Source organism: Mandrillus leucophaeus, unplaced genomic scaffold (assembly GCF_000951045.1).
Source record: "Mandrillus leucophaeus isolate KB7577 unplaced genomic scaffold, Mleu.le_1.0 Scaffold169, whole genome shotgun sequence".
NCBI classification, from domain to species: domain Eukaryota; kingdom Metazoa; phylum Chordata; class Mammalia; order Primates; family Cercopithecidae; genus Mandrillus; species Mandrillus leucophaeus.
This window is the reverse complement of record NW_012101687.1, coordinates 1,001,777-1,026,698: the sequence shown is the minus strand read 5'-3', so window position 1 is coordinate 1,026,698 and position 24,922 is coordinate 1,001,777. Positions and strand designations below refer to the sequence as shown.

At 37.6% G+C, this 24,922-nt stretch overlaps 1 protein-coding gene across 1 annotated transcript in view; it reads right to left on the bottom strand.

Moving 5' to 3' along the window:
• Nucleotides 1–214: 214 nt before the first annotated feature.
• Nucleotides 215–24,922, bottom strand: part of HMGA2 (high mobility group AT-hook 2) — a 129,175-nt gene continuing 104,467 nt past the window's right edge. The window contains exons 4-5 of the mRNA XM_011976647.1: nt 1,331–1,363; nt 215–386 (exon numbers count right to left, since the gene is read on the bottom strand). Coding sequence (XP_011832037.1) covers nt 312–386; nt 1,331–1,363 — 108 coding nt within the window. The 3' untranslated portion in view covers nt 215–311. The remainder of the gene's footprint in view (nt 387–1,330; nt 1,364–24,922) is intronic.

Below are 24,922 nucleotides of genomic sequence, written 5' to 3'. Positions count from 1 at the left end.
ATATATATGTGTTTATATATGTGTGTATATATATAAACATATTGTTATATATATAGTTATATATGTGTGTATATATATTTTAATATGGTATAATGTGTATATATATATATTTTTTAATATTGCTTAAAGACACACAAACACTGGGTCTTTTTAGCACCCCTCTCCTACTCTTAGCTTTTATGTATGGGAGCAGCAATGAGAATGACTTTTTTCGTGGTAACTCTGTTTTTATTCCACTTAAAGCTCATGTGTAATTGTTTGAAGACACTTTCCCTGGATCCTTTCATGTGTTTGGAAGTTTCAGTTCTCTTCTAAGTGGCATTTTTAGAGAATAGTAGATACATAAGATTGCCTGGGTGGTCCTTCCCAGGCAAGGCAACATTGACCTAAGAAAACAGGATGCAAGGTAGATTTGTAAAGACCTCTAGGGAAAAAGATTTCATGGATACTTAAAATTACACGAAAGAGTTCTACTTAATTTGATAGCTCATGACACTGCTTAATAACTTATTTTAGCAGGTTCAGCATACCACCTAGATCTCCAATAACTATGTACATCCAGAAGGGAAGAGAACAGCAGGACATTCTTATACTTTAATAATGGCTCACATTATTAGCAATCACGGTTAATTTATACTTCAGTTTTGTTTTCTTCAAGATATGTTTCCTCAATAAACATGTTTTTTAAATGTTTCTATGTATAGATTATAGTGAGGACAAGGTGCTCCAGGAATATGGGGCAAGAGACGTAGAGCTATTTCCCAATTTTGATGTTGCCAAAAACTTCAGAGACTGGGATTCAGTTATTTAAATAAGATCTAAGAATGCATCAGTCTGCAAGTTAGTATAACTTAATTTTCAAGTATTCCAGCATTCTTTGGAGTGTTTTGGGATCATCAAATATTATGAAATGGTTCAATGAAGAAATATGTTTCCAGTCATGAATCATTAAATAGAAGTCTGGTGTCAAGTCAACAGAACATAGACAGTCAGTTGGAAAGGGCAAAATTTGATGTTTAAGAATTGGTAAAAGATAGAGTAAAATTAAATATTTGTTTCACATATAAGGCAATGAAATAAAATATTTTTATTTTTAAAATAATTTATATTTGCTTTGTACACTTAAGACCTTACATTTTGGGGGGTTTTTAATGGTACGATTGTCAACTATATATTCCTGACTTTGAAGGCTACAACACATTTTCAAGAACACTGCAAGACGATAATCAAAATGAAGAAAATGTGAAATAAGGTTTAGTTTGGGGACATTTTTCAGAACATATTTCATTTTATATTAATGGGGAGAATATAATTAATGACTATGTCTTACCTGAGCAGGCTTCTTCTGAACAACTTGTTGTGGCTAAGGAGGAAAAGAAAAAGATGTATTTTAAAAGAAAATATACATTATGGAAAAAATTAGGTGTACATATTTTAAATATAGATACTTATCTTCAAAGAAAACAGGAAAGTATAAAGTTCAACTGGTATATCCAAAGTTAAAAGTGTTTATACATGGCCAGGTGTGGTGGCTCACGCTTATAATCCCAGCACTTTGGGAGGCAGAGGCGGATGGATGGCTTGAACCCATGAGTTCTAGACCAGGTTGGGCAACATGGTGACACCCTGTCTCTACAAGCAGTACAAAAATTAACAGTGTGTGGTGGCATGCAACTGTAGTCCCAGCTACTCAGAGGCCTAAATGGAGGGATCATGTGAGCTAAGAAAGGTCAAGGCTGCAGTGAGCCGTGATCATGCCACTGCACTCCAGCCTGGGTGACAGAGCAACACCCTATCTCAAAAAAAAAAAAAAAGAAAATTGTTTATTCCTGATCTCTCTATATTAAGGAAACACAACATAGGTTATCTCAGTGAAAGTAATTCCCAATTAAAGTCTGGCATACACGCCAAGTAGCTTGAAAGAAACTTAACTGTTTGATTCACTTTGTTTTTAGCCTATATGTCACAAAACTGAGGAGTGAAGGTACCTAATTTGTTAATATTTCATTTTTTAAAAACACCTTCATTGAGACATAATTTACATACCACACGATTCACTCATTTAAAGTATATTTTAGTATATTCAGAGGGCCGTGCAACCATCACCACAATCTGATTTAGAACACTTTCATTGCCTCTAAAAGAAATATTGTACCCATTAGCGGTTACTCTTCCCTAACCTCCACGTCCCTAGCCACCTCCCACGCCTAAGTGACCATGAATCTACTTTCTGTCTCTACGAATTTACCTATCTTGACATTTCACGTAAGTGGAATCATACAATATATGTAGAGTATTTTGTGTGTGACTTCTTTCACTGGCCTAGGGTTTTCTAGGTCATCCATGTGGTAGCATCAGCAGTTCATTCCTTTTTATGCTAAATAATATTCCCTTGTATGGATATACCACATTTTACCTATCCATTCATTAGCTGGCAGACATCTGGGGTGTTTCCACCTTTTGGCTATTATGAACAATGGTACTATGAACATTTATATACACATTTTCATGCGAACATGTTTTCATTCTTGGGTATATACCTGGGAGTGGAATCACTGCGTCATACTGTAATTCTTTGTTTCACTTTTTGAGGAGCTGCCAGACACCTTTCCAAAGCAGCTGCACCATTTTACAGTCTCACCAGCAATGAATCTGGAGTTCCAATTGCTCTGTATACATGCCAATGCTTGTTATTGCCTGTCTTTTTGCTTATAGACATCCAAATGGGTGTGAAGTTAAACATCATTGCTGTTTCGATTTGAATTTCTCTCACAACTAATGATGTTGAGCATTTTTTCATGTGCTTATTGGCCATTTATATGTCTCCTGGGGAGAAATGTTTATTTAAATCCCTTGCCCATTTAAAAAAAAATTGCTATCTCTTCATAACGAAGTTGTAAGAGTTCTTTTAATGTTTTACATCCAAGTCCCTTATGATTTGCAAATATTTTCTCCCATTCTGTGAGTTTGTTCAGTTTCTTGATGGTATCCTAGGAAGAATATTGTGTTATATCTATATCTATTGTATATGTAGAGCAAAACTCTCTCTTTTGAGTGAAACATCCGAGGGAATGTTTTTCTGCCTGCCTAACTTTCCAATAGAGTATTAGAAAGTACTTGTTATTACTTTGGCGTTATAAAAGGTGGATTTGAAGCCTGAGCTTTTCGACGGATTATTTACTTCCAGTCCTCACTCTCATGTCTGAATACAGGCATGCATTATTCTATCTACACATCACTGAGATTTGTGAGAACACCTGAGGTACTCTGATGTGGATAGTGACATGCGTTCTTGTGCCAGTGAAAAATAAAATTGTCACAGTTCTCCCAAATAACAGCAGTTAGAACACCTTCACTATTCACTAGCCCCTGTTCATTCATTCTGAGAGCCCCTTCCTCTCAGAGTTCCTCTCAGTGGTACGGTGGTTTATTGCTGGTACATTAAAAATTCCATATAAAAATCATCAGAACTTTTGTTGTTTTTAGATGGACAGCATAAAAATAAAATAAATGGCAAGGTACTTTTGCTCAAAGGAAAAGACGTTCTTCCCTTTGACTTTAAACCACAGTAGAGATGAGGTCATCACAAAAGCCCAAGTTTTGAGATGATATTTTCTCCAGGGGAAATCGAACTAAGAACAATGAGAACTTTTTGCTTCTTAGGACACAAAAGCGTGGGCTATTAGAGGATTCATTTCCAAAGGGCCATTTGGAAGAAGACAGCACTCTTCTTCCTCCTCCTTTTCCCTGTCGATTACACCTGTACACATGTTTACTCCCAAACCGTTTCAAATCTACACACATTCTTGCAGGCTGACTGGTTCCTACTGCTCAGAAATCCCCCTCCTTTTTTGGCCGAGGCTCCCGCATTCATGTGACTCCTGCACACTGCAGCTCAATGAAATCCTCTGAAAGGGCTGCCAGCTCACCCAATTTTCCATGAATTAGGTCCTGACACTTCAATGAGGGGAAAGACAATGTCTGAATCTCTGCCAGCCCTGGCTCCCGGCCTAGTCCGTGTCACGGAACTTCTACCAGCTACCCTCAGACACAGCACTTCATACTTTTCAGACCACCAAACAAACAGACCCTTGAATACTTTCAATGTTGGTTGGGGTTATGGCTGCCAGGATGTTTTCCCAGCCTCTGGCACCCAATGGCTCCAGACTGTGCCGGGAAAGTTTTTGTTGTTGTTATTTTGTTTTGTTTTTATTTTTATGAATGGCTTTGGTAGAAAACGCAGACTGAAGCATAATACTACCACCATTCATAAAAAGGGGAAGGAAACAAACTGCTGTCTGGAAAGCTTTTTGGACGCCAAACAAACTGTAAGTCTCTTATCTTCCTTGAGGCATCTCTCGGCTCAGAACTAAGTGTTGATACTTAGAAACCAGTTGCTCCTCAGGGTTCTTGGCATTAAAAACATGACTGGCCACAGGATTTTTTATAAGACCTGAATAATATCAGCGATACATATTAGTCTTCTGTGCCGTTAACAGTAAATGTCCATGCACCTTAAAAAATGAGTAATATTTTGCACATGCATTTCCTACATAAAAGCTAAAATCCCTTATATTTTTAACATCTGCCCCTTTGTTACTGGGAGGGTCCAGGCCTTACTGTTTTCATTTTCTCACAGGGAAACCAAGGCCTAGGGAATTTAAATAATCTTCTGAGATCATTTTCTAAAACTAAAACAACTTGAGTCTACTGATTCTCTTAATCCCTGATATAATGCTCTGAAGAAACCCAGTCTGTTCCTTGGAAAAAAAAGAAAAAAGAAAAAAGTCAAATCAATATCCAATCCAGGAGAAGCTGTACTTCCCCGGCTTTGATTTTCAACTCCAGATTGTTCACCAAGGCCTAGTTCTGATTCCTCCAGGTTGCTGATGAAAAGTGAATCCCAGGGGACAAGAGTCAGCCCTGCAAAGTCCAGCAGCCTCACCTCACTTGGAGATTCTTCCTTCATTATCAATTGTGGAGGGGATAAGTCCCTCTTAAAGGTGTGGACATCATAATGACCGTTCTAGTGAACACATAGCAAAGCCTTTCAAGTTGTTTAGACAAATCTGATGATCCAATTCTAAGTGTGCACATAGGGAGTTTATATAATTTAGGCACTTTGTCAACTTGGCATGCAAACCCTTCAATGCACTGAGATTTTGAATTCATGATGTTGAGACTATTGCACCTTTCAAAAAGCTTGCAATGAAAATCCTCATGCCATGGTTGCATTTAAACTTCTAAAATACAATGGGGTGAAACAGAGCTTCCTCCCAGAACAAAACATCAATAGCAGCATTGACAAAATCACCAAAGGACTTTGAAGAAATGTTTTGGATTAATAGATGTTAAAATAAAACTGTGGTCGGATGCGGTGGCTCATGCCGGTAATCTCAGCACTTTGGGAGGATTGTTTGGGCTCACAAGTTTGAGACCAGCCTGGGTAACCTGGCAAGACTTCACCTCTATTATAAATAATTAGCCAGGTGTAGTGGTGCATGCCTGTACTCCCAGCTACTCAGGAGGCTGAGGTGGGAGGATTGCTTGAGCCTAGGAGGTTGAGGCTGCAGTGAGCTATGATCACACCATTGCACTCCTGCCTGGGTGACAGAGGAAGACCCTGCCTCTAAAGAAAAAAAAATGGTGAGAACTCAAAGACTCCATCAGTTGAACATATCATGTGAAGATTAAGAAGAGCTCTTTCTAACCACATGGATTTCAGTGAGTAGTGCTCTGTAGTCTAGCCCTTAGAATGGACTAGCTCAGCCACAATTGAAAGTATAATGCTTGCAAATAAATAAATATCATTGTTAAAGTATATACAAATAGCTTAGGGTACAACATGCTAAGAAACTGTAGAGGATAAGCAAAAGGAAAGGACATAGTTTTGGATTTCTGAGGTCATACAGCAGACGAGCAGTTCTCCAAATGAAAGAAAAAAAGTTACTGAATTTTTAAAATCCACAGAGTATCTGGAGTTTTAAGATTTTGTAGAAAGACACTTGTGTAGGAAATGGTCTGCCATTCCACCTATTTCAGAATAATTAAGAAGTTCCTCGGCCCTCCTAAGAATACAATCTATGGTTCCAGGAAGTCTAGGTATTTTAAAGCTGATACTCAGACAGCTAAGCCACTCCTTCTGGTAGGCATTGAAAGAAAATCCTTGCTAACAAAGGACCCAGACATTAGTAGTTCATTTTAGTACTAATCTAAACATTAAATAAAAAGAGGCTTGAATTGAGCTTACCAACTTAATTTTTTTAAAAAAATTAGGCACAGTGTATGGTAAAGCAAACATGATTATTATGCAAAGGGTCTTAAGTTGACCTTAGAAAGAAAGAAGCCCTTCACATGGCTCTCTGTGCAGATGAGTCTCTGGCTTTAATGTAAGCAACAGAATTTTAATATAATTAGATCCTTTGCTTCTTGCCAGCCAGTAGTAGGTGATTTTGCCCACTTTGTTTTGAAATCGTATGATTTTGTTTTAAAAATCATATGACCATTGTTCAACCAATAGGTACTTCTGTGCCCTAGCATAATCTTTTTTCATGTAGATTGTTTTCCAGTCTCATAGCAATACAGTGTAAGACAGATCTTCTAGCTATTTACTAAAAAAGGATGTAAAAACCCTAATTTCTATAAAAATTCCTCAATGAGAGTGACATTTTGGGGGCCCTTCACACCTCATAAAATAACATCTCACAGGATCATCTGTTATTTAAAATTTTAAGTTAAATATGGTGTCATATTAAAAATGTTTATGCAAAAGATATTTGTTTTTAAACTTCCAAAAGAGCCCTTTAGATGTAAGCCAGCTCATTGAACTAGTGAGGTTTATGATCATGTTTGTATCCACACAAGTGTAGCCAGTTTTATCTGCCTGAACTGACAGATGAATATATCCCTACCATACAGACAACATTTCAATAAATACATAGACCTATTACTTATCACTTCACTGCTTTCTAGACCAAATTGATTGGTTATTTATAGGAAAAATGTCCCAAAATATTGAATAAGTAGACACAGCTCAAATTCTAGACAAGTAGTCATCAAATCTCTCTGCAAACACTCCACATGGCCATGAACCATCAAGGCCAGCAGCAGCCTTGACTTGTGTGGTTGGGGCACATTGATGGGAGTAGCTTTTGACTTGTGGTGTGAACAATATCCTTCTTCACCCTTTGTCCAAAGTTATTTAAAGGTTCATAACACAACCTTTCTTTCTGTATAGAACATTCACCGAGATCCACTTTCATTTATGTGCTGCGAAATATGCTCTTATCCTCAGAAATTTCATGCTGCTGTCCTGAATATATTTTCTTTGAATTTGATGTTTACCTGGCTGAAGGAGGATGACCATTATCAAGAATTTGTCTTTCATGAAATTACGTGATTGACATGTTTGTTCATGGCCCTCCGGATTTACAGTTTTAAAACTTCAATATTCCAGAATGTCAAGATTTGTGTTTGGGTCACTTTTCAAACAATGAACTTCAGGCTTTGGAGGCTTTGAACCACTTTTTTTTTTTTTTTTTTTAAAGCATAAGAATCTCCCCCACACCTTTTATGTTAGATCTTACGTGGGGACCCTACAACAGAAAGCAAACAAAATGGTATCTCTGAGACTCATTCACGTGGCCTCTACTCCAATCCATCTCTGCCCTCCCAGGATGCCCCTGAGGCCCCTCAATGGAAAACCAGAGCTCCAGGGGAGGTCAACTAAAAACAAATCTTAGGACTAGGCATGTTGGCACATGCTTTTAGTCCCAGCTACTTGGGAGACTGAGGAAAAAGGACCCTTGAGTCCAGAAGTTCGAGGCTGCAGCGTACTATGATCGCACCTGTGAGTAGTCACTGCATTCCAGTCTGGACAACAGAGCAAGACTCTGACTCTTATAAAACAAAAATCTCTGATTTTTAGATGCAAATCCTCCTGCAGAACTGTATCGCCAGGATAGGTGGAGGCAGAGCGTCTTCACAGCATTCACCGTGTGACTCGTACTATCAGGTTGAGCCACATGAACTGGCATTTTTGTAGGTCAAAACCAATCAATTATCAGCAATTTCATATGGTTTAATCCCATACAATCAAGGTAAGGTCTTTCTAATTCAGTAAGAGTAATTTTTGTGACGTGTCATTAAGCTGTATTAGCCAAGAGATTTTTGTACCTTCTGCATACCTTTTTGTACCTTCTGAGATCCTGTACTCAATTTTCCTGCTCACTCCTCTCCAGCCTGGATCCTTCCCCTTACACTTACTTTACCAAAAGCTGCCAGATTGCAGTGAAAGGAGGGATTGGCCTATACCAGGCATGGTGTTCCAGTTTCTTGCTTATGCTGTGGTTCTTCTTTCAGAGCACCAGGACTGTCTGTGGCCATCTGGCTAGATTCTCATACCCACTCCAAATCCACCTGAACTCTACCTCTTCACTGAAACTGAATGGCTGAAATAATTTGTGCATAACACTTCTCTGTGGCTATCCAGGGAAGGTCTAGAATGAAAACTGTCACTTTGAATTAAATTTAAAATTAATGGTCAACTCAGGTATTGATCAGATATAGGGGAGTTCAGTTTGAGGTATTCTACAATAGTAAGTGATCAAAAAGTTTTAATGGACCTAAGGAATGTATTTTGATAATTAGATAGGAATATGGTATATCTGAAGTTTGAAGGATTTATTTCAGATCAAATGTTGATGCAACATTGTGAGGATGAGATTCAGCTATAGTTAGCTATACAAATCACACCTCTAGGCACCACCCTTCTGGGGTTGAAAGCTTTTCTGTCTTAGTGCTTCCTGAGTTGGAAATAAACCTGCCTCCTAGTGATGGGAGGCTTTGGTAAAGAGGAGAAACCATCTACCAGGAGTAGCTAGTGAGAGTTTTTTCTGAACCTAGAAAAAGCCTAAGTTAGGCCTTAACTTCCATTCCTTGTGCCTCCTGTGTGCATTTAGAGATGACTGTGCAATGTGTGTACACATGTAGCTACGGGTGGTTACAATTCAACAGTAACATCTGGCCCTTATGGTGCAAAGGAGATTTTGTAGTTCTCTGTACAAAGTCTCCCAAGAAGTGATAAATCTATGGGGGAGTTTTGGCAAAATCTCTGGAATTTCTGCTTGGTATTGTGGAAAAGGGGAAGTGTTCTTATTTTCTATTCTCTTGGCTTTGCACTTAGACTTTAAGGCAAAAGACAAAAGTAAGCATCATTTCAAAAGTATTTATTGGATTATTATAGCAAAGTGCCCTCACTGCTGCTGGCCTCGTTTCATCTGCTCAAGGATGAGAATAGCCACAAGCTGCTCTAGTTAGTGTTGATTAACATCAGACTGCGTATGTGTGGCAATGAGCCATAGCAGCTCTCATGAGAACAGATTAGGGGGCTGATACTTCGGAGTTTTTGCCTTCCCTCGGGTGCCTTTGAGACACCTTTGGAATGGAGTGAAAAGATCAATGGGAAGCCCTTTAAAAATCACAGTGTCATGATTAGTTTCAAAATGCATCCTTTTGGATTCTGACCTGATGAAGTGGTTCATTGGCTCATCAAATACTAATTGATATTTGAACTATATGACAGACAGGAACTGGGTGTAGAAAACAAAGAAGAAATCTTTCAAGAAGCCTAGAGTCTAATGGGGGAGACAAATGAAACACAGATATTAGAGTACAATGTACAATTTTAGATTAATATTTTTTCCTACAATGTTTTCTTAAGTGTGGGGAGGCGTGCTGATCAAATATGGAAAAGATAAATGTAGGAAAGAAGAGATGACTATTTTCTTTATAATAGGGAAAATATGAAAGTAGAGATAAGGTCACTGAAAAAAAATTCCAGAAGAAATTTGAAGACGAAGTAGAAGAAAAGTATCACTTTTTCCCTATCACAAAGAAATACAGTAAGAAAATTTCTTTGCCTTCACTTTGGAAAGTTAAAGATTACAATTAAGCTTAACAAATTAAAAAGCAAAAGATGTGGTTTGGGGATAGTGTTGTCAAACCATGGTTAGTGTCAAGGGGATACTCTGGTGTGCTCCCGAGTTATAGCAGTTTAATAGGGATTTTTGTTTTACGGGAGATGGTTGTACTTTGAGGAACATAAAGCAGTCTGAAGTAAACAGTCACACACAAGTGAGGTAAAGGAATACACAGTCTCAGGAGTCGACTTTGCATCTCAATTTTTATGATTCTCTAAGATTTTAGGGGAAAAATCCACCCTTAGTCAAAAAGTGAAGTGAAAATTGTGAGATTAATGTTACTTCATAGAAAAGAATGAATGTTTCAGTCCTATTTCCTATTGCTACAAGTTTTCAAAACAGGAGCGCTATACATACATATACACATATATACACACACACACATATATACATATATATATTTTTAAGGCTCAAATTATTTATTCTACATGTATTTCTTTTTCTCTGTGTATGACCATTCACAAAGCTAGGTCACTTTGCATATGCACATGTGCTTAAGAGCCAGCACAGGAAAATGAATAAAACTGCCATGCTGCTGGGTTTTCACAAATCAAACAAGTATGCATAGATGCTATAGCCTAAGTTCAAACTTTAGCTAATGTCAACTCCAGCCAAATGAAGACTAATTAGTGCTCAATATTAGATGAAAAGGAGGCATCTATGAAATAATGGAAATGAAATTAGATGCTATTGGAGATTACCAAGAATTAATATCCAAACTTGTTGTTAATACTCCAATCGTGTTGGCAATATACTTGAAAGTCTCTTTAAGATATCCATCTTCTTGACATTTGGCCAATTATTCAGATAGTCATTATATTACATCAGATCAGGACTTGAACTAGATACACGCAATTTGACATGGAACATGTATATCTTTTCTTGTACGCTTGCCCATAAGCTTATAGAAATAATATGATTTTTAAAACAGTTCTTATTACTTTCATTCTGACTAAAGAGATTTAGAATCAATACCCAGAAAATGTATTTGGTTCCAAGAACATTTGCCCGGTCTTAGACTAAACATTTGAAATGGTTTTACAAAATGATTTGACTATGAAGTATTTCCCAGCACCTATAGCAGTTACACATGGAAACTGAATTTAAAAAGCTGAATCATGATTTTAGGCATTTCTTTTCCTTAAGGAAAGAGTCAGTACATTTATTTGTAATCTCTTATGTTCTCAAGGACTACAAAGGGATAGTTTATGGGTTGAGTGCTCTATGATACTTAACTGAGTCATATCTCTCCTAGAATCCTAATTTAGCACTATTTTCTTGGCACTAGTTTAGGGCTGACTTTAGCAGTTGAGTTGTTTTCCTTGGAGGAAGCTTAATATTCAATCCGAGAAACGTTAACTATTCCCGAACATTAGCTTATATCCTTAACATTTCTAAACAGTTGTGAAGTGAGTTCTTTCTGCTACATGCTCACACTTCCACAGTGGCCCTGACACCCTGGCCTTTCCAGAGGATACCTCCTTCCTGGACCTTCCTTCACTGTCTTCTCTGGATTGATGACCTTTCTTCAGAAGCTGTAAATTAAAGTGTCTCCATTCCCTTTTTTAGACAATCAAATACTTCATTCGTCTTGTCTTCCAAATCTACTCCATCTCAAACCTAAGTGGAGCTTCAGGCAACTGTTTTGAACTACCCAACTCAGCTCAACTTCTCTAAAATGGATGATTCTGGGGTCAGCATTCTGTTAACTTAAAAACTGCTTATCTTTGTTTAGCATTGTATAGAATATTCCAGAAATATCTCTCTGAACTTGGCTTCACGATCACATCCATGGAATCAAACATTCTTTCATTTCAAGATGAGCTGACATGAGTTTTCATTTTGTTGATATCGATCATATGATGATAATGACACATAGTTTGTATGTGTCATATAATAATAGTGACACAGTTTGTAACGTGATTTAAAAGTGCACTGACTGATTTTAACCCTTACAACAACCATGTACAGATGTATTGCCATTCAGATTCATGCATGCAGAAGCTGAATCCAAAAGCCAGTAACTGACTTGCAAAACATTCCAAGGCCAGCATATAATGAAGCTATAACACCCGCCCAGGTTGTATAGCTCCACATCTTTTTCCCTTTCCACTATTCTACACTGCCCCAGAAAAGAATTTTGGGCAATTATTCAGCATATTCCGTGCTTTTTTTTTTTATGAAGAAAATTAGTGTTATATGCAACCATCCTCTTTTATCTATAAAAATAGCATCTGTTTTTGAAAACATAATAAAAATCTAGCTTTCTAGGACTATGATTTCACTAAGAAGAAAAATGACCAAATAAGGAGAAAAACTGCATTTTAATGTAACAATTTAAAAGATCTTAGTTCAAAAGAATGTTTCTAATATATTTAAAGGACAAATCAGCAGTAGAATACTATTTTTATAATAACAGCTTTGCTCTGAAAAAAGTTTTCTCATCAAAAAGTTCAAGATGTTTTAGAAATATAGAGAGCATCTTGTGTCTCACTAGATTTCTATAAAAGTAGAAATCCTACCCTGTTATTCTTATGTATAGCTATATCTATCTATCTGTACTTTCTTTAACCCTTTTATTTCTATTATTCCTTTTGAAAACTGTAGAAAATAAATTCGGGTAAGGCTAAGAAGGCTAAAATATCCATGATAAATGTTAATGACTTATTTTTGTTTTTTTCCTCTCGTTTATTACCTGCTATAATATTTGATTATGTTACAAATGTTAGCTATAAATTCTGTGGTATCTATGATATAGAAAATATACAGGCACAGTTCCTGTATCTCTGGACTTTACAGTCTCATATATTATATGTTAATGTCTGTGACCAAAATATGAAGAAGAATAAAAATGCTTGTTCCCCATACAGATGCCATATGAGTCCTTCCAATAATGATGTAGGCCCATCTACATCATCACACCTCTCCCCTTCCCAACCACATGGCTTTCTAATTAATAAATCTCCACATCTCTTGCCTTTAGTCCCTTGTCCAGTATGGTCTCTGTGTTCACTGGCTGGTGCTCCTGTGCCTGTGTTCATTTCTTTAGAATGTTACCATCCATGACATTCTTTTTTACTCATAATCTATAAATACAGAGGAAGTCGTTTAAAACACTTCATTTAAAGCTTGTATGTGGCTGGGTGTGGTGGCTCATGCCTATAATCCCAGCACTTTGGGAGGTCAAGGCAGGTGGTCAGGCGTTTGAGACGAGCCTGGCCAACATGGTGAAACTCCATCTCTACTAAAAGTACAAAAAGTAGCCAGGCGTGGTGGCAGGTGCCTGTATTCACAGCTGCTCAGGAGGCTGAGGCAAAAGAATAGCTTGACCCTGGGAAGCGGAGGTTGCAGTGGGCCGAGATCACGCCACTGTGCTCCAGCCTGGGTGATCCAGCGAGACTCGGTCTCAAAAAAAAAAAAATAAATAAATAAATAAAAATAAAAATTAAAAAAAACTTGTATGTTTGCATGTGTGTGCGTACATATAATGTTTATACATATTTATATTAAGGCACATTACCAGTCAAAGCTACCGACACACCATTTCATGCTCTAGTCTCAGAGAAGCTGTGTTTACAAACATTGAACAGACCATAACATCAATGGAAAATTTCAGGGAGAATCTTCCTAAAGCAGGGAAATTGGCCATCCACCTCACTCACTCAGTCCCTACCATGTTTCTAGTCTTCTGGAAGAAATAAATATTAAAAAAAGGTTTCCAACTAATTTCTAAGGCCTCTCATTGCCTGGAAGAAGTCCTCCTCCTCTTCTAGCTCTTCTTCCTCAAGCGCTAAGTCATACCTTCCATATATCTCATAAAAGAGTGCTTGTTAGAAATGCTGATTCCTGGACATGACTCTTAGATTTGGAGGGCCCAGTGACTTGCTTGGGAGGATGAGGTGGGAGGATGGCTTGAACCTAGGAGTTCAAGGCCTGCATGGGCAACATGGCAAAACTCTATCTCTACAAAAAAGTACAAAAATTAGCTGGGTGTGATGGTACATGCCACCCATTTGATAGCAGTAGTCTCAACTACTCGGGTGGCTGAGGCGGTAGGATCACCTGAGCCTGGGAAGGTCAAGGCTGCCATGAGCTGTGATCATGCCACTGGCACTCTAGCCTGGGTGACAGAGTGAAACCCTGTCTCTAAATAAATAAATAATTAAAAGAAACATTGTCATGGGAAAACAATGCTTACACACCCACAATTCTTTTCTCTAACAAGGGAGTTGTTAGCATGACAGAGTTACTTTTTTGGAGTTCCAAAAGTGGCTAGAAGAAAATGAGTACATTTTAAAAGACATATTAAATATGATTTGATCTCCCTATATTTCCAGCAGATCAGTGTATGTAAGAAGGTAATGGAAATCCAACCAATTTGTAAGACTGTAGATAATGAATTCTGACAAGTCTCAAATAGTCCACCAAAGAAAATTCCTACTGTATGCTTTTGGGTATAACAGTGAACCCCAATTCAAACTGATTTAATAATAAGGATATTGTTTACTTAACATAACAAAAAGCCTGGAGATGATGCACGTTTAAAGTTGGTAATTTCAGTGGATCAAGAAATGTCGGAGCTTCAGATTCTTTCTTTCCGCTCTGCCAGTTGACATTTATTCTCAGTGTATTTCCTTCAGAATCACAAAATGGGTACAGTCATTTGCAGTGGCCATTCATAGTGGCACTTCCAGAAATGTCAATGTCCAGCAGAAGGAGAGAGTCTCTTCCGACAGTCCCTGCAGATTTCACCGCCCTTTTTAACAGGCCAGAACTGCCCTGCGAGGGGAATGGGACCAGCATGACAACCATGGACAGATCAGATTTACCCCAGGGCCATGGAGAGGGTCACTTTCTGTGAACAAAGGAAGCTGGGGAATGGATAGAGAGTAGCAACCAGTTTGGCTTTGCACATTTTACTATTCTCTGTGCTGGTTTGTCTTTGAGGGTTGGTAAGAAGCACCCTCTTGACTCTGAAATCAGCTGTACAACATTTTTCTTTGCATTGTTTGTCCAGGGGTAGTGCATAAAGTTTTTGCCTTTGTCAAATTGTTTCTGAGGAGGCAGAAGAACAGCCCTCTTTGTAGAATGTACATGTTTCAGTTTTACAGTTATTATGGAGATGGGGTCAGTGGTTTTTGCTTTCCTGGTCTGTTTGGAATTTTCCTCTGGTAAATCCAGATTTGTGGACCAAAGGGTGTAGCTGTTCCTGACAGCTAGTTAATGAGTGTGCCATACTGCCTAAAGACCAGCTGTAACTCATTGGTCATGTCCAAAAGGAATTCCAGAGATGGGTAGTAAATAACTAACATGAGCTTCTGCCCACATTCTGGAAGCCGACTAAATGTCTACTGACTTTTAATGGGAGTTAACTGCAGTTCTGCTTGGTTAAGCTGAAGAAGAGCAGAACCTGGGGTTGTGCTTGGGGCCGTCTGCTGCCCAGTCATAACTATTCTCTTTGTTCCATGCCGCTCTTCCGGCTCCCTGTCAGTTCAGCAGGGGAGTATCCCACTCTAGGAACAAGTTGTCTATTGAAATGAGATGCTTGTCTCTCTGCAGATGCAGTGGTATTCAAGTCATTGGCTCTAGATAATACACAGTTTGGTATGTCTGGGCTTATTGCCAGATGTGCAGGTATCTCTGATCTTGGGAAGAACTGTTGGTGGTAGTAGCTTTAAAATTTTTTTTTTTTTTTTTAAATAAAGGAAGGATGTTTGTAAGGTGCTATCTTTGATTGTAGTTGCTCTTTCCAGAATATTGAAGTTACTTTGGAGTATTACAGGGACAGCTTTTTGGCCTTGGGAAAAATTCTCCTCCAAATAACTCACTGGGCTTTGTAAGGGTTAGGAGGTGACATCTTGGTACCTGGTGAGTTCCATTCCCTTCACATACAGGGAAAGGAAGTTCAAGATAGTGGGGAAGAACAGGGCTTTGGGGCCAGAAAGACCTCCGGGATCAAGTATGAGACCAGGTATGCATAAGCTGTGTGACTTGGCAGCAATTTAAACTTCAATTTCCTTAATTGTATAAAGTGGATTCCTCAGTGGGTTGCTGGGGTGATTAAATATGATGAATGCCACTAAAGTACATAGCACAATTGCTGGCTGTAAGAACTTAATAAGCATGATTTAATAGCACCAGGGAGGGTGGCGGTGATGGCAGTAGTAGTCACAGTAGCAGCAGTGGTCATGTAATCCTTATTGTTTATGGTCTGCAGTGTTCAGTATCAAAAAATGTGGTACCATTGTGATAAATGATTACAGATCTCTCTGTATTATCAATGCAAAATCTACACTCTCTGATTTGCAAATTTGTCACTCAAGCCTTGCCGTTTCTGTGGCCTTTGGAATTCTAGTTTCAGCTGCACAGGAATATATATATGGCAACCAGAAGAGGATTTTTTTATGTGCTTTGTTCACCTACTTTGTACAGGACAATGGCAATTTCCTTTGTATTGTGTGACGCAGAGTTCATAGGCATACATTTCACAAAGATGTTATCTAGACTGATTTCCTTCATTCAGCTCTAGCCTGGCTATTTAAAGTACGTGATTTGTGGATAGGGATATCCTCCCCCCACATTCTTGTAAGGCCAAAAAAAAAAAAAAATTGACTGGAACAAAAGATTTACAGAGAGAGCAAAGAACACATGCATTCATAATATTAACAAGGAACCATTACTTAATAGTAAAAGGAAAACAGCTTAATAATAGTGGCTTGCAAACTACATCTGACCCACAGATTCCATTTGTGAATGGGTCCAGCCAGTGAACATTAAAGCTATATGTATTAGACATGTATGAGAATTCCCTGTAGCTTTTTTTCATAATATTACTGTAACAGGACGCTGCAACAAGAATGCACTGCCTTAAGCACTTAACTGCTACCCTGCAAGACTTTACGGCTTAAAGTACTTCCCTTGTTCTCCTATCTTCAAAACACCCTGGGCTGCTGGGAAAGTGATCCAGACTTTAAAATGTACTATTGTCTGAGATTGCTTTTGAAAGGAACATATATTTTATAAAATGTAATTAATGACTACCAATTACATTTCAGGAAAAAAAAAAACAAACTTCTTTTTCTTCAAAAGCTACCACTCTCTAAAAATAACTCTCAACAAGTTACAAAATTAGAATTTCATGAAAAGCAAACTTAATTTTCCATGTTCAAAGTTATGTGTTGCTTACAAACTACCTTTAGTATGCTTAAGCTGTTAAAGAGAAAAGAGATACACTTTTCTCCAAGATCATAACCGTAAGTATTCAAACTATGATGTCTGCATGTGTGTTATGCAGACAGAAAAAAAAAAGGAAAACCCAAATTCAAACAGACGTCCTTAGGCTATAACGAGCATGTATAACACACTGTAATTATGCAGATATTTCTGTCAAAGAGATGTCATTTACTCAACAAATTTTCAAATAGCTACTTTGTGCTTAGATGACTCATAGATTATTCTTGAGCAAATGTTAAGCAGCCATCTGATAGATCACATTCAACTATAAGTTCACTGTTTAACAAGTTATAATGGTGCTAATAATTGATAAAATTCCCCATATACATATAAGCATAGAATTAAGCTATTTTTTCAACCTATTGTTTTCAAATGGAACACAAAGCTAATATGGAAGAGCTTGAATGTTGGAACAATCCAATTTTCTTGACGCTTTCTCAACAGACACAACAATTATAGATTCTTCAGGATGCAAAGCCACACAGGCTCTGTCAGTTCCCTTCTACTGGGAGGCAAGAAAGCCTCCCTTTGAGCTGTGGTGACAGGGTTACATAAGAGGGTTTGGTTGCTCTTCAGTTCAGAAGCCATCACTGCCAGCACCTGCAACTTGCTGCTCTGCACTTTCTGCTCTGACCACTGGTGAGAGAAGTCACTCCTTCCTTCTCTTGCTCTTAAGATCCCTCTAAGTCCTGCAGGGTAACACCTGCTTGGCTGCCACAGAGGTGTCTGGGTCTCCTGGTGCCTTTACGGATACTCACCACTCATGCAGGGTCTTCAGGGAGAAGATGAAGAAATCAACAGCCAGCAGCATGAAGAATGCCAGCCTCTAGGTTGAGTGATTTCATTCACAGTTCCTCAACCTATGTGCAAATCATTTTCAACTGAGGAACTTCTATTCATGTGAACAAATGTAAGCATCAGAACAAAAGTGCCTCAGTTCTGCTTGTCACAGACAGGTGACATTTGTGGGTGTACCAACAGCCTTTATAAAGAAAATGGAGGCATGATTTGGTAGAAAACATAGAGGCCAAGGCTCTCAGGAAGACAAATTTTGCATTCTCTGGTTATAGCCACAACATATTAGATAGTAAAATCACAGGAAGGTCGTTGCACAAGTGGGCTGGAGTATAAAAGGAACCATTCTGTAGCATGAATTCCAGTATTCTCCTAATGAAAAGCAAAAAGACCGAAGCATAAAAGTATGCTAATGTTATTAGAGAATATGGTCATTGCTACACAACTGGAAAAAGTGAGCATGGGAAAATGTCATTGGATCCAAGCAATACTGGTTTTATCCCCCTACCCTGCTGTATTTTATCAATGATTACAAAGTGCCACTGTTGAAAATCTGTATAAATTCGCAATTACTCCAATTATATGGAATAATATCTCGCAATGTAGCCATTTAAATCTGAATTAAAGCACTTAGAATATATTTTCTTTAAGTGGCTCTTTTTAAAAAGATGTGAGAATTCCCTATTCTTTGAGGACTACTGTTCAGTGAATATACAAACACATGTAAACTTTTTCTGCTACTGCAAGCTGAGGCAGAAGGGGAGGTAGGATATGGTTGATATAGAAGTTTACAGAAGAGTTCTGTGGCTTTTTCTGAGAACTCATATCTGGGCATACTCTGTCCCAGGACAGTTCTATATTACTGACAAAATTGGTCTATGTTGGCATTGCTTTCTTCATTCTATTATGGTGTTTGTTCATGGCCCCATGGGTTCAAACAAATTAAGGACAGGTTAACTCTTCTTACAAATGGTAAGTAAACATTTAGTGATTAGGAAAAAATTGTCACTTTTGCTTACTGCTTATAGAGTGCATGCCAGTGTTTAAAAAAATAAAGACGTTTTTGATGGATAGCTCCCACTATCATTCATATTTATTCTTTCAGTCAACAATAATTTCAGAACAACATACTTACCTATGCATAGCTACTAAGGAAGCAAGGTATAGTTTGGTAAATTTTTAAATAATCTTTTTATCCTTTAGCATTAATTACCTCATTCACTGAATGCATCATTCAGTATACAAAATGTTATTACCAAATGGATTTCATAAGAAATGCAATCTATTTTGCAGACTCTAGTGATTGTTTACACACGATAAATTAAAGGGCTGCTTTGCAACATCGCTTATGCTTAAAGGACAAAATATTAAGGAGGCTTGAAGAAAACTTACAGCTTAGTTTTGTGTCTGGTCAGGTATATGTAATCTTTGGTACAATAATAAAAACAAACTTTCATGGAGTTCTGCAAAGATCTTTCCTGTATATCAGCATGTATATGAAGACACCATGTTTACGAAGCATGGACATGTCCCCAGGTTACTTTTGGAAGCTAGTAAGGAATGAAGCAAACATTTCAAACCTATGCTAGTCTACCTCTAAAGGCCCTACTTTACCTTCACATTATACTAGATAGGAGTGTAATCATGATAAAGAATTCATAAGAATGCAATTCATCCCCTAAATATCCTAGCTGAACTTCTCAAAGTGATAAGGAATGCTCCTCTGTCACAACCCAAGAATAAACTTATCATATGTGGGACAGAGGTGTGGGAAAGAAAAAACAAGTTGGTACGGTGCCCAAGATGCCAAAATCACTGATGTTTTGAATGGCAGTGGCAAGAAAAACCTCACTGGCTATAGTCATTGCAATAATTGTCTTTTAGAAAGTGAGGACATCCTTTTGAAAGATGGTTGCTTTAGATTTTGTCTTGAACACAAATTTTGTAGACAGTAGACTTGTCACAATGCCCAGAGAGTCCTGTTGCTGCACAGTTTCCCTCTAATTTCACGAGAAAGTGGCCAATGATTAAAAAAATTAAAAAGCACTCTCATATCTGTACTACTATTCAAGGAGGGACAGGGCATTACTGCATGGTGGTAAATACGCTCCACACTATTTATCACCAAATAGCTCTGTCATGTCACTGTGACTGGTCCTATACCCAAATCAAGGTTTACAGAACTGAAACTATCCTTTTAACTATCCATTGAACTTGTTTATTCGTTTATTTTTTTTTCATTTATTCAATAAATATTCATTGAGTGCCTTCTATACACCAAGCACCAGAGTGGGTGCATAGTTCCTGGCATATGGCCAGCACTCAAGATATGAGAAAGGAAGAAAGAATGAAAGAATATGATCTTTGCCACTTGACAAGTCTAGTGATGCTTATGTTAACAATCAAACATTATCAAGAGACACATAAAATTACATTTAGTGAATTCATAAAGATAGTTTGAGACACACATATCATGCACATTGGCTGCATTTTCATATACCACCACATTAATAAAATTTGAAGTTAAAATTTGAAGGCAATAACTCAACTATCTGGAAAATTAATAACCTCTGAGATTTCAAGATTAGATGAGCATTTACAGTACCCAGTTTTGACTCCAGCTCTCATTTCCTCTTCCTTCTGGGAAGAAGAGGTGCAATGACAATTAATGTGAACCTCACATGAAATATAACTATCTTGCTTTATACTTCTTAGAATGAAAACGCAGATTTCTTGTGCTCAAAAACCTGGACCTTGAAGCCAAATATAAGCTATGGAACAATTAAAGAATGAAGGTTACCAGACTATCCAAGTTTACATAGTTTACTCTACTCAAATTTATTTTATTTTTTTTTGAGAGACAGGGTCTTGCTCTATCGCCGAGGCTGGAGTGCAGAGGCATGATTGTAGCGCTCACTGTAGCCTCGAACTCCTACGCTCAAGTGATCCTCTTGTCTCAGCCTCCCGTCAAGTTTAAACTATTCAAACAAACCTTCATTTCTTGGGTTTGGTAAATATTTCAGTCCTCCATTGACTGTGTCGTTCTGGCGCCCATCCACTAATAGATCCATGCACTTAGACATTTTAGAGGAAAAAATGATATAGATGCCTAATCAGCAATTTGTATGCTAAAAATACCGTGTACATTTGGACACATCTGGATATATTGATACACACACACACAAACACACATCTATAAACTTAGTTAGCTCCTGGGTTCCATTCTTGTTGCCCTTGATAAGTAGAGCAGTTATAAGTATATAAAGGATATTTATGGGAGTGAAAATCTCTTAAGTCTTTCAACATTTGATTGCTTTACATAGTTGTGAGATTATGGTTTCGGGAGGGGGTAAAGAAGGAAGTTCCAAAATGTGAACGGTATTTAAATCTCTTAAATTTTTTTCTTCAAAGGAAGAGAAAAAGAATGAAATTATGTTTTCCCTCTTCAACAAGATGGCTTGCAGAAGGGCTGTGGGCAGAAAAATAACTTAAAAGAATATAAAGACCCAGTGACTTGAGTCTCTTTCATGAAATATGTGGGTTAAAAAAAATCCAATAACCATAAAACAACCTTTTCTTTGATGCTGAACAAAAAACAAGCTTGAAATTTAGTGCTGCTGAGCAAATGAATGAAAAATACAGATGTCTTTTACCTTCAGCTCAACTCAGATTTGCCATCTGAACAGCTCCATGCTTAATTTAACTCTTTGTATGACTGATCGTATCAAAGCATTTAGTTAACAGCAATGGTTTAAATTGAAACTTAAAAATATACATTTTTTTCTTTCCTTTTATTTCTGTCTTAGTGAATTAGAAAGTTCAGCTGCACCATATCCCTTTTCTTGTCCTCCCTGAATTACAAAACTTTAACACATAAAAGCAAAATATGTATGTCTTTTCCTGGTATTGTAATCTAGTCTGATTTTTAAAATTTAAGATATTGATTGTTTTATTGAAAATGTAGGACCTTGATGCTATTTTAATTTTCCAAAGTAAGCTCATAATACCAATTTCCCCAAAGGTCAAAAACAATATATTAAGGAAATACCACCTGCTACTTAGAGCTTGCACAGGAAATTTGCATTTCCACTTTGTAATGCATTATTTGGGGGTAGGAAATGACAGCCTGCTTCATTATCCCAAGGCTCAGAATCCCAATAGCTGCAAAGCAGCAGACAAAAGGAAAAAGAGGCCAGTGTCCATTTTCCCACCAAATATCATGGAAATTACAAATTCAGTAGGAGAAGCCAAAAAACATGTGTTGAAAGATGCCAAGCTCACCCTAAACTCTCTCTTCTGTCCCCATGAAAGCCAGGCTTGCCTGCCAGCCCACTTGAGTTGGGCTAGTTTCACAGAGGGCCAGGTACAGGCCCTGGGCACATTTTTCAATCTTTTGTAAATAGTCCCTGAAGGATGAAGGTGGTGGTCATGGCCCTACCCTTTAACCTGCCTCAAAGAGTGAGGGAGAGCTCATGGAGCTTGCCTGTCCAAAGTTCAACAGACCCTTTCTGAAGTTTTATTTACACACCAAACAAGGTTGAAGATAGATTACTTCCTACTGTCCAGCTCACAGGAAAGAAGCATTCTGTTCAGATATAATATATACATTAAGAAACAAAGGAGTTGCTGAAAGCTTCTCCTCTTGTAAGCATTCAACTATACTGGGGCTTACAATATATTCTACTCTGAAATAGGCAGCTTTTCTTGAGTGTATCATCTCTGTCCTCTTTCTTCTCATTGTCTTCCATCTTTCACGGTTTTCCCCCTCTACAGTTCTTACCGCTGTATATAAAAACTTCCATTCCTCGCCACATATCCCATACTTAATATGTGTGATGGTTAAAGCCACCTGTGTCCTGACACATTACAAAAATGCATTCAACTCATCAGTGATTTTATCCGGGTAAGGGCAAACAGTCAGTTTATCCAATTGTTTTTCCCCAGTGAGTCAACTGAATATCCTCTTTAAAATGAGATATTTTCAGCTGAATTTAGTTTAAAATTGAGTAGAAATGGGTATTCACCAAAGTGCTTGGTGTAAGGTGCTTCATGTGCTTGAATAATTGGTGTAAGGTTTTGCTACCTACTTGTGTAAATTAGCTCCTTAAATATACATCTCTGTATAGATGAGATCACCTCTCAAGAGCCCTTCTAGCTTAAGAATTCTGGGATTCGGGATTTAAGGATAGATCTTCTGCAATCTGAACGCTCCCTTATTAAATTTGCAGATTTCTAAAATATATATATAATATATATTACATATATACATATGTATGTATATAAATATCTAATACATATATACATAGGTCTCTTTAGAAATATCAAGTCGATAAATTTTTTTTCAATGTTTTAAAACAAGAGCAAGTGTTTAAAATAAGGATTATCTTCAAAGAGGAAAGGTATTTACATTTTATAGTCATAACGCACCATGAACAAACAAAACAAAACTCTGCTTTGTAAATTAAGTATGGGAAGGCTGCAACACTGAACTATAGAGCATGGACAACACGAGAAAGTCTTGTTACACAGAGAGATGGTTTGACAGACTTTGGCCAGAGAACAGTCCTCAGTATTTATGTAGGAAGGAGTTTTGAGAACAGAGAAATGTAGAACTTGTGTGCACAGTATCCAAACACCTATACAAAAACTTGGCCATGGCCAGGTGCGGTGGCTCACGCCTGTAATCCCAGCACTTTGGGAGACCGAGACGGGTGAATCACAAGGTCAGGAGATCGAGACCATCCTGGCTAACACGGTGAAACGCCGTCTCTACTAAAAAACACAAAAAATTAGCCAGGCGTGGTGGTGGGCGCCTGTAGTCCCAGCTACTCGGGAGGCTGAGGCAGGAGAATGGCGTGAACCCGGGAGACGGAGCTTGCGTGAGCCGAGATCGTGCCACTGCACTCCAGCCTGGGTGACAGAGCGAGACTCTGTCTCAAAAAACAAAAACAAAAACAAAAACAAAAACTTGGCCACTTCTCTGAATATTTTAATTGCGATTCTAAAAGTTTGCTGTGCATAGACAAATTCTTAAAATGGTAAGAAGATTAGAAAAATGGAAATCCCAAAGTAAGATACATACATACATACATGCATATATACAGTATACTATATATAAATATATATGCGTTCTTTGTCTTTGTATCCTTTATATATGTGTAATCTTTATACAGATATAAATACAGCCATGCACCACATAATGACGTTTCACTCAATGATGAACTGCATATAGTCCCAGAAGATCATAATGGAGTTAATTCCTATTGCCTACTGACATTCTGATGATCCACACCCTATGTGTGCCTAGGCACGGTGTGTGCTATATCTTCGTTGTTGACCAAAAAGTTTGAAAATTAAAAAAAAATTAAAATTTTCAAAATAGAAAAAAGCTTATAAGGATATAAATACAAATATTTTTGTACAGCTACATAATGTGTTTGTGTTTTAAGTGAAGTTTTATTACAAAGAGTCAAAAAGTTAAAAAAATTTAAAGTTTATAAAGTAAAAAAGTTACAGTAAGCTAAGGTTAATTTATTATTGAAGAAAGAAATTTTTTTTTATAAATTTAGTGTAGCCCAAGTGTACGGTGTTTATAAAGTCTATATAGTGTACAGTAATGTTCTAGGCTGCTATATTCACTCACCAATCACTCACTGACTCACCCAGAGCAACCACAACTTCCAGTCCGGCAACTTCCATCCATGGTAAATGCCCTATACAGGTATACCATTTAAAAATATTTTATGCTGTATTTTTACTATACCTTTTCTATGTTTAGATATGTTTCGATACACAAATACTTACTATTGTGTTACAATTGCATACAGTTTCAGTACAGTAACATGCTGTACAGGTCTGTACCGAGGAGCAATGGGATACACTGTTTAGCCTAGATGTGCAGTAGGCTGTACTAT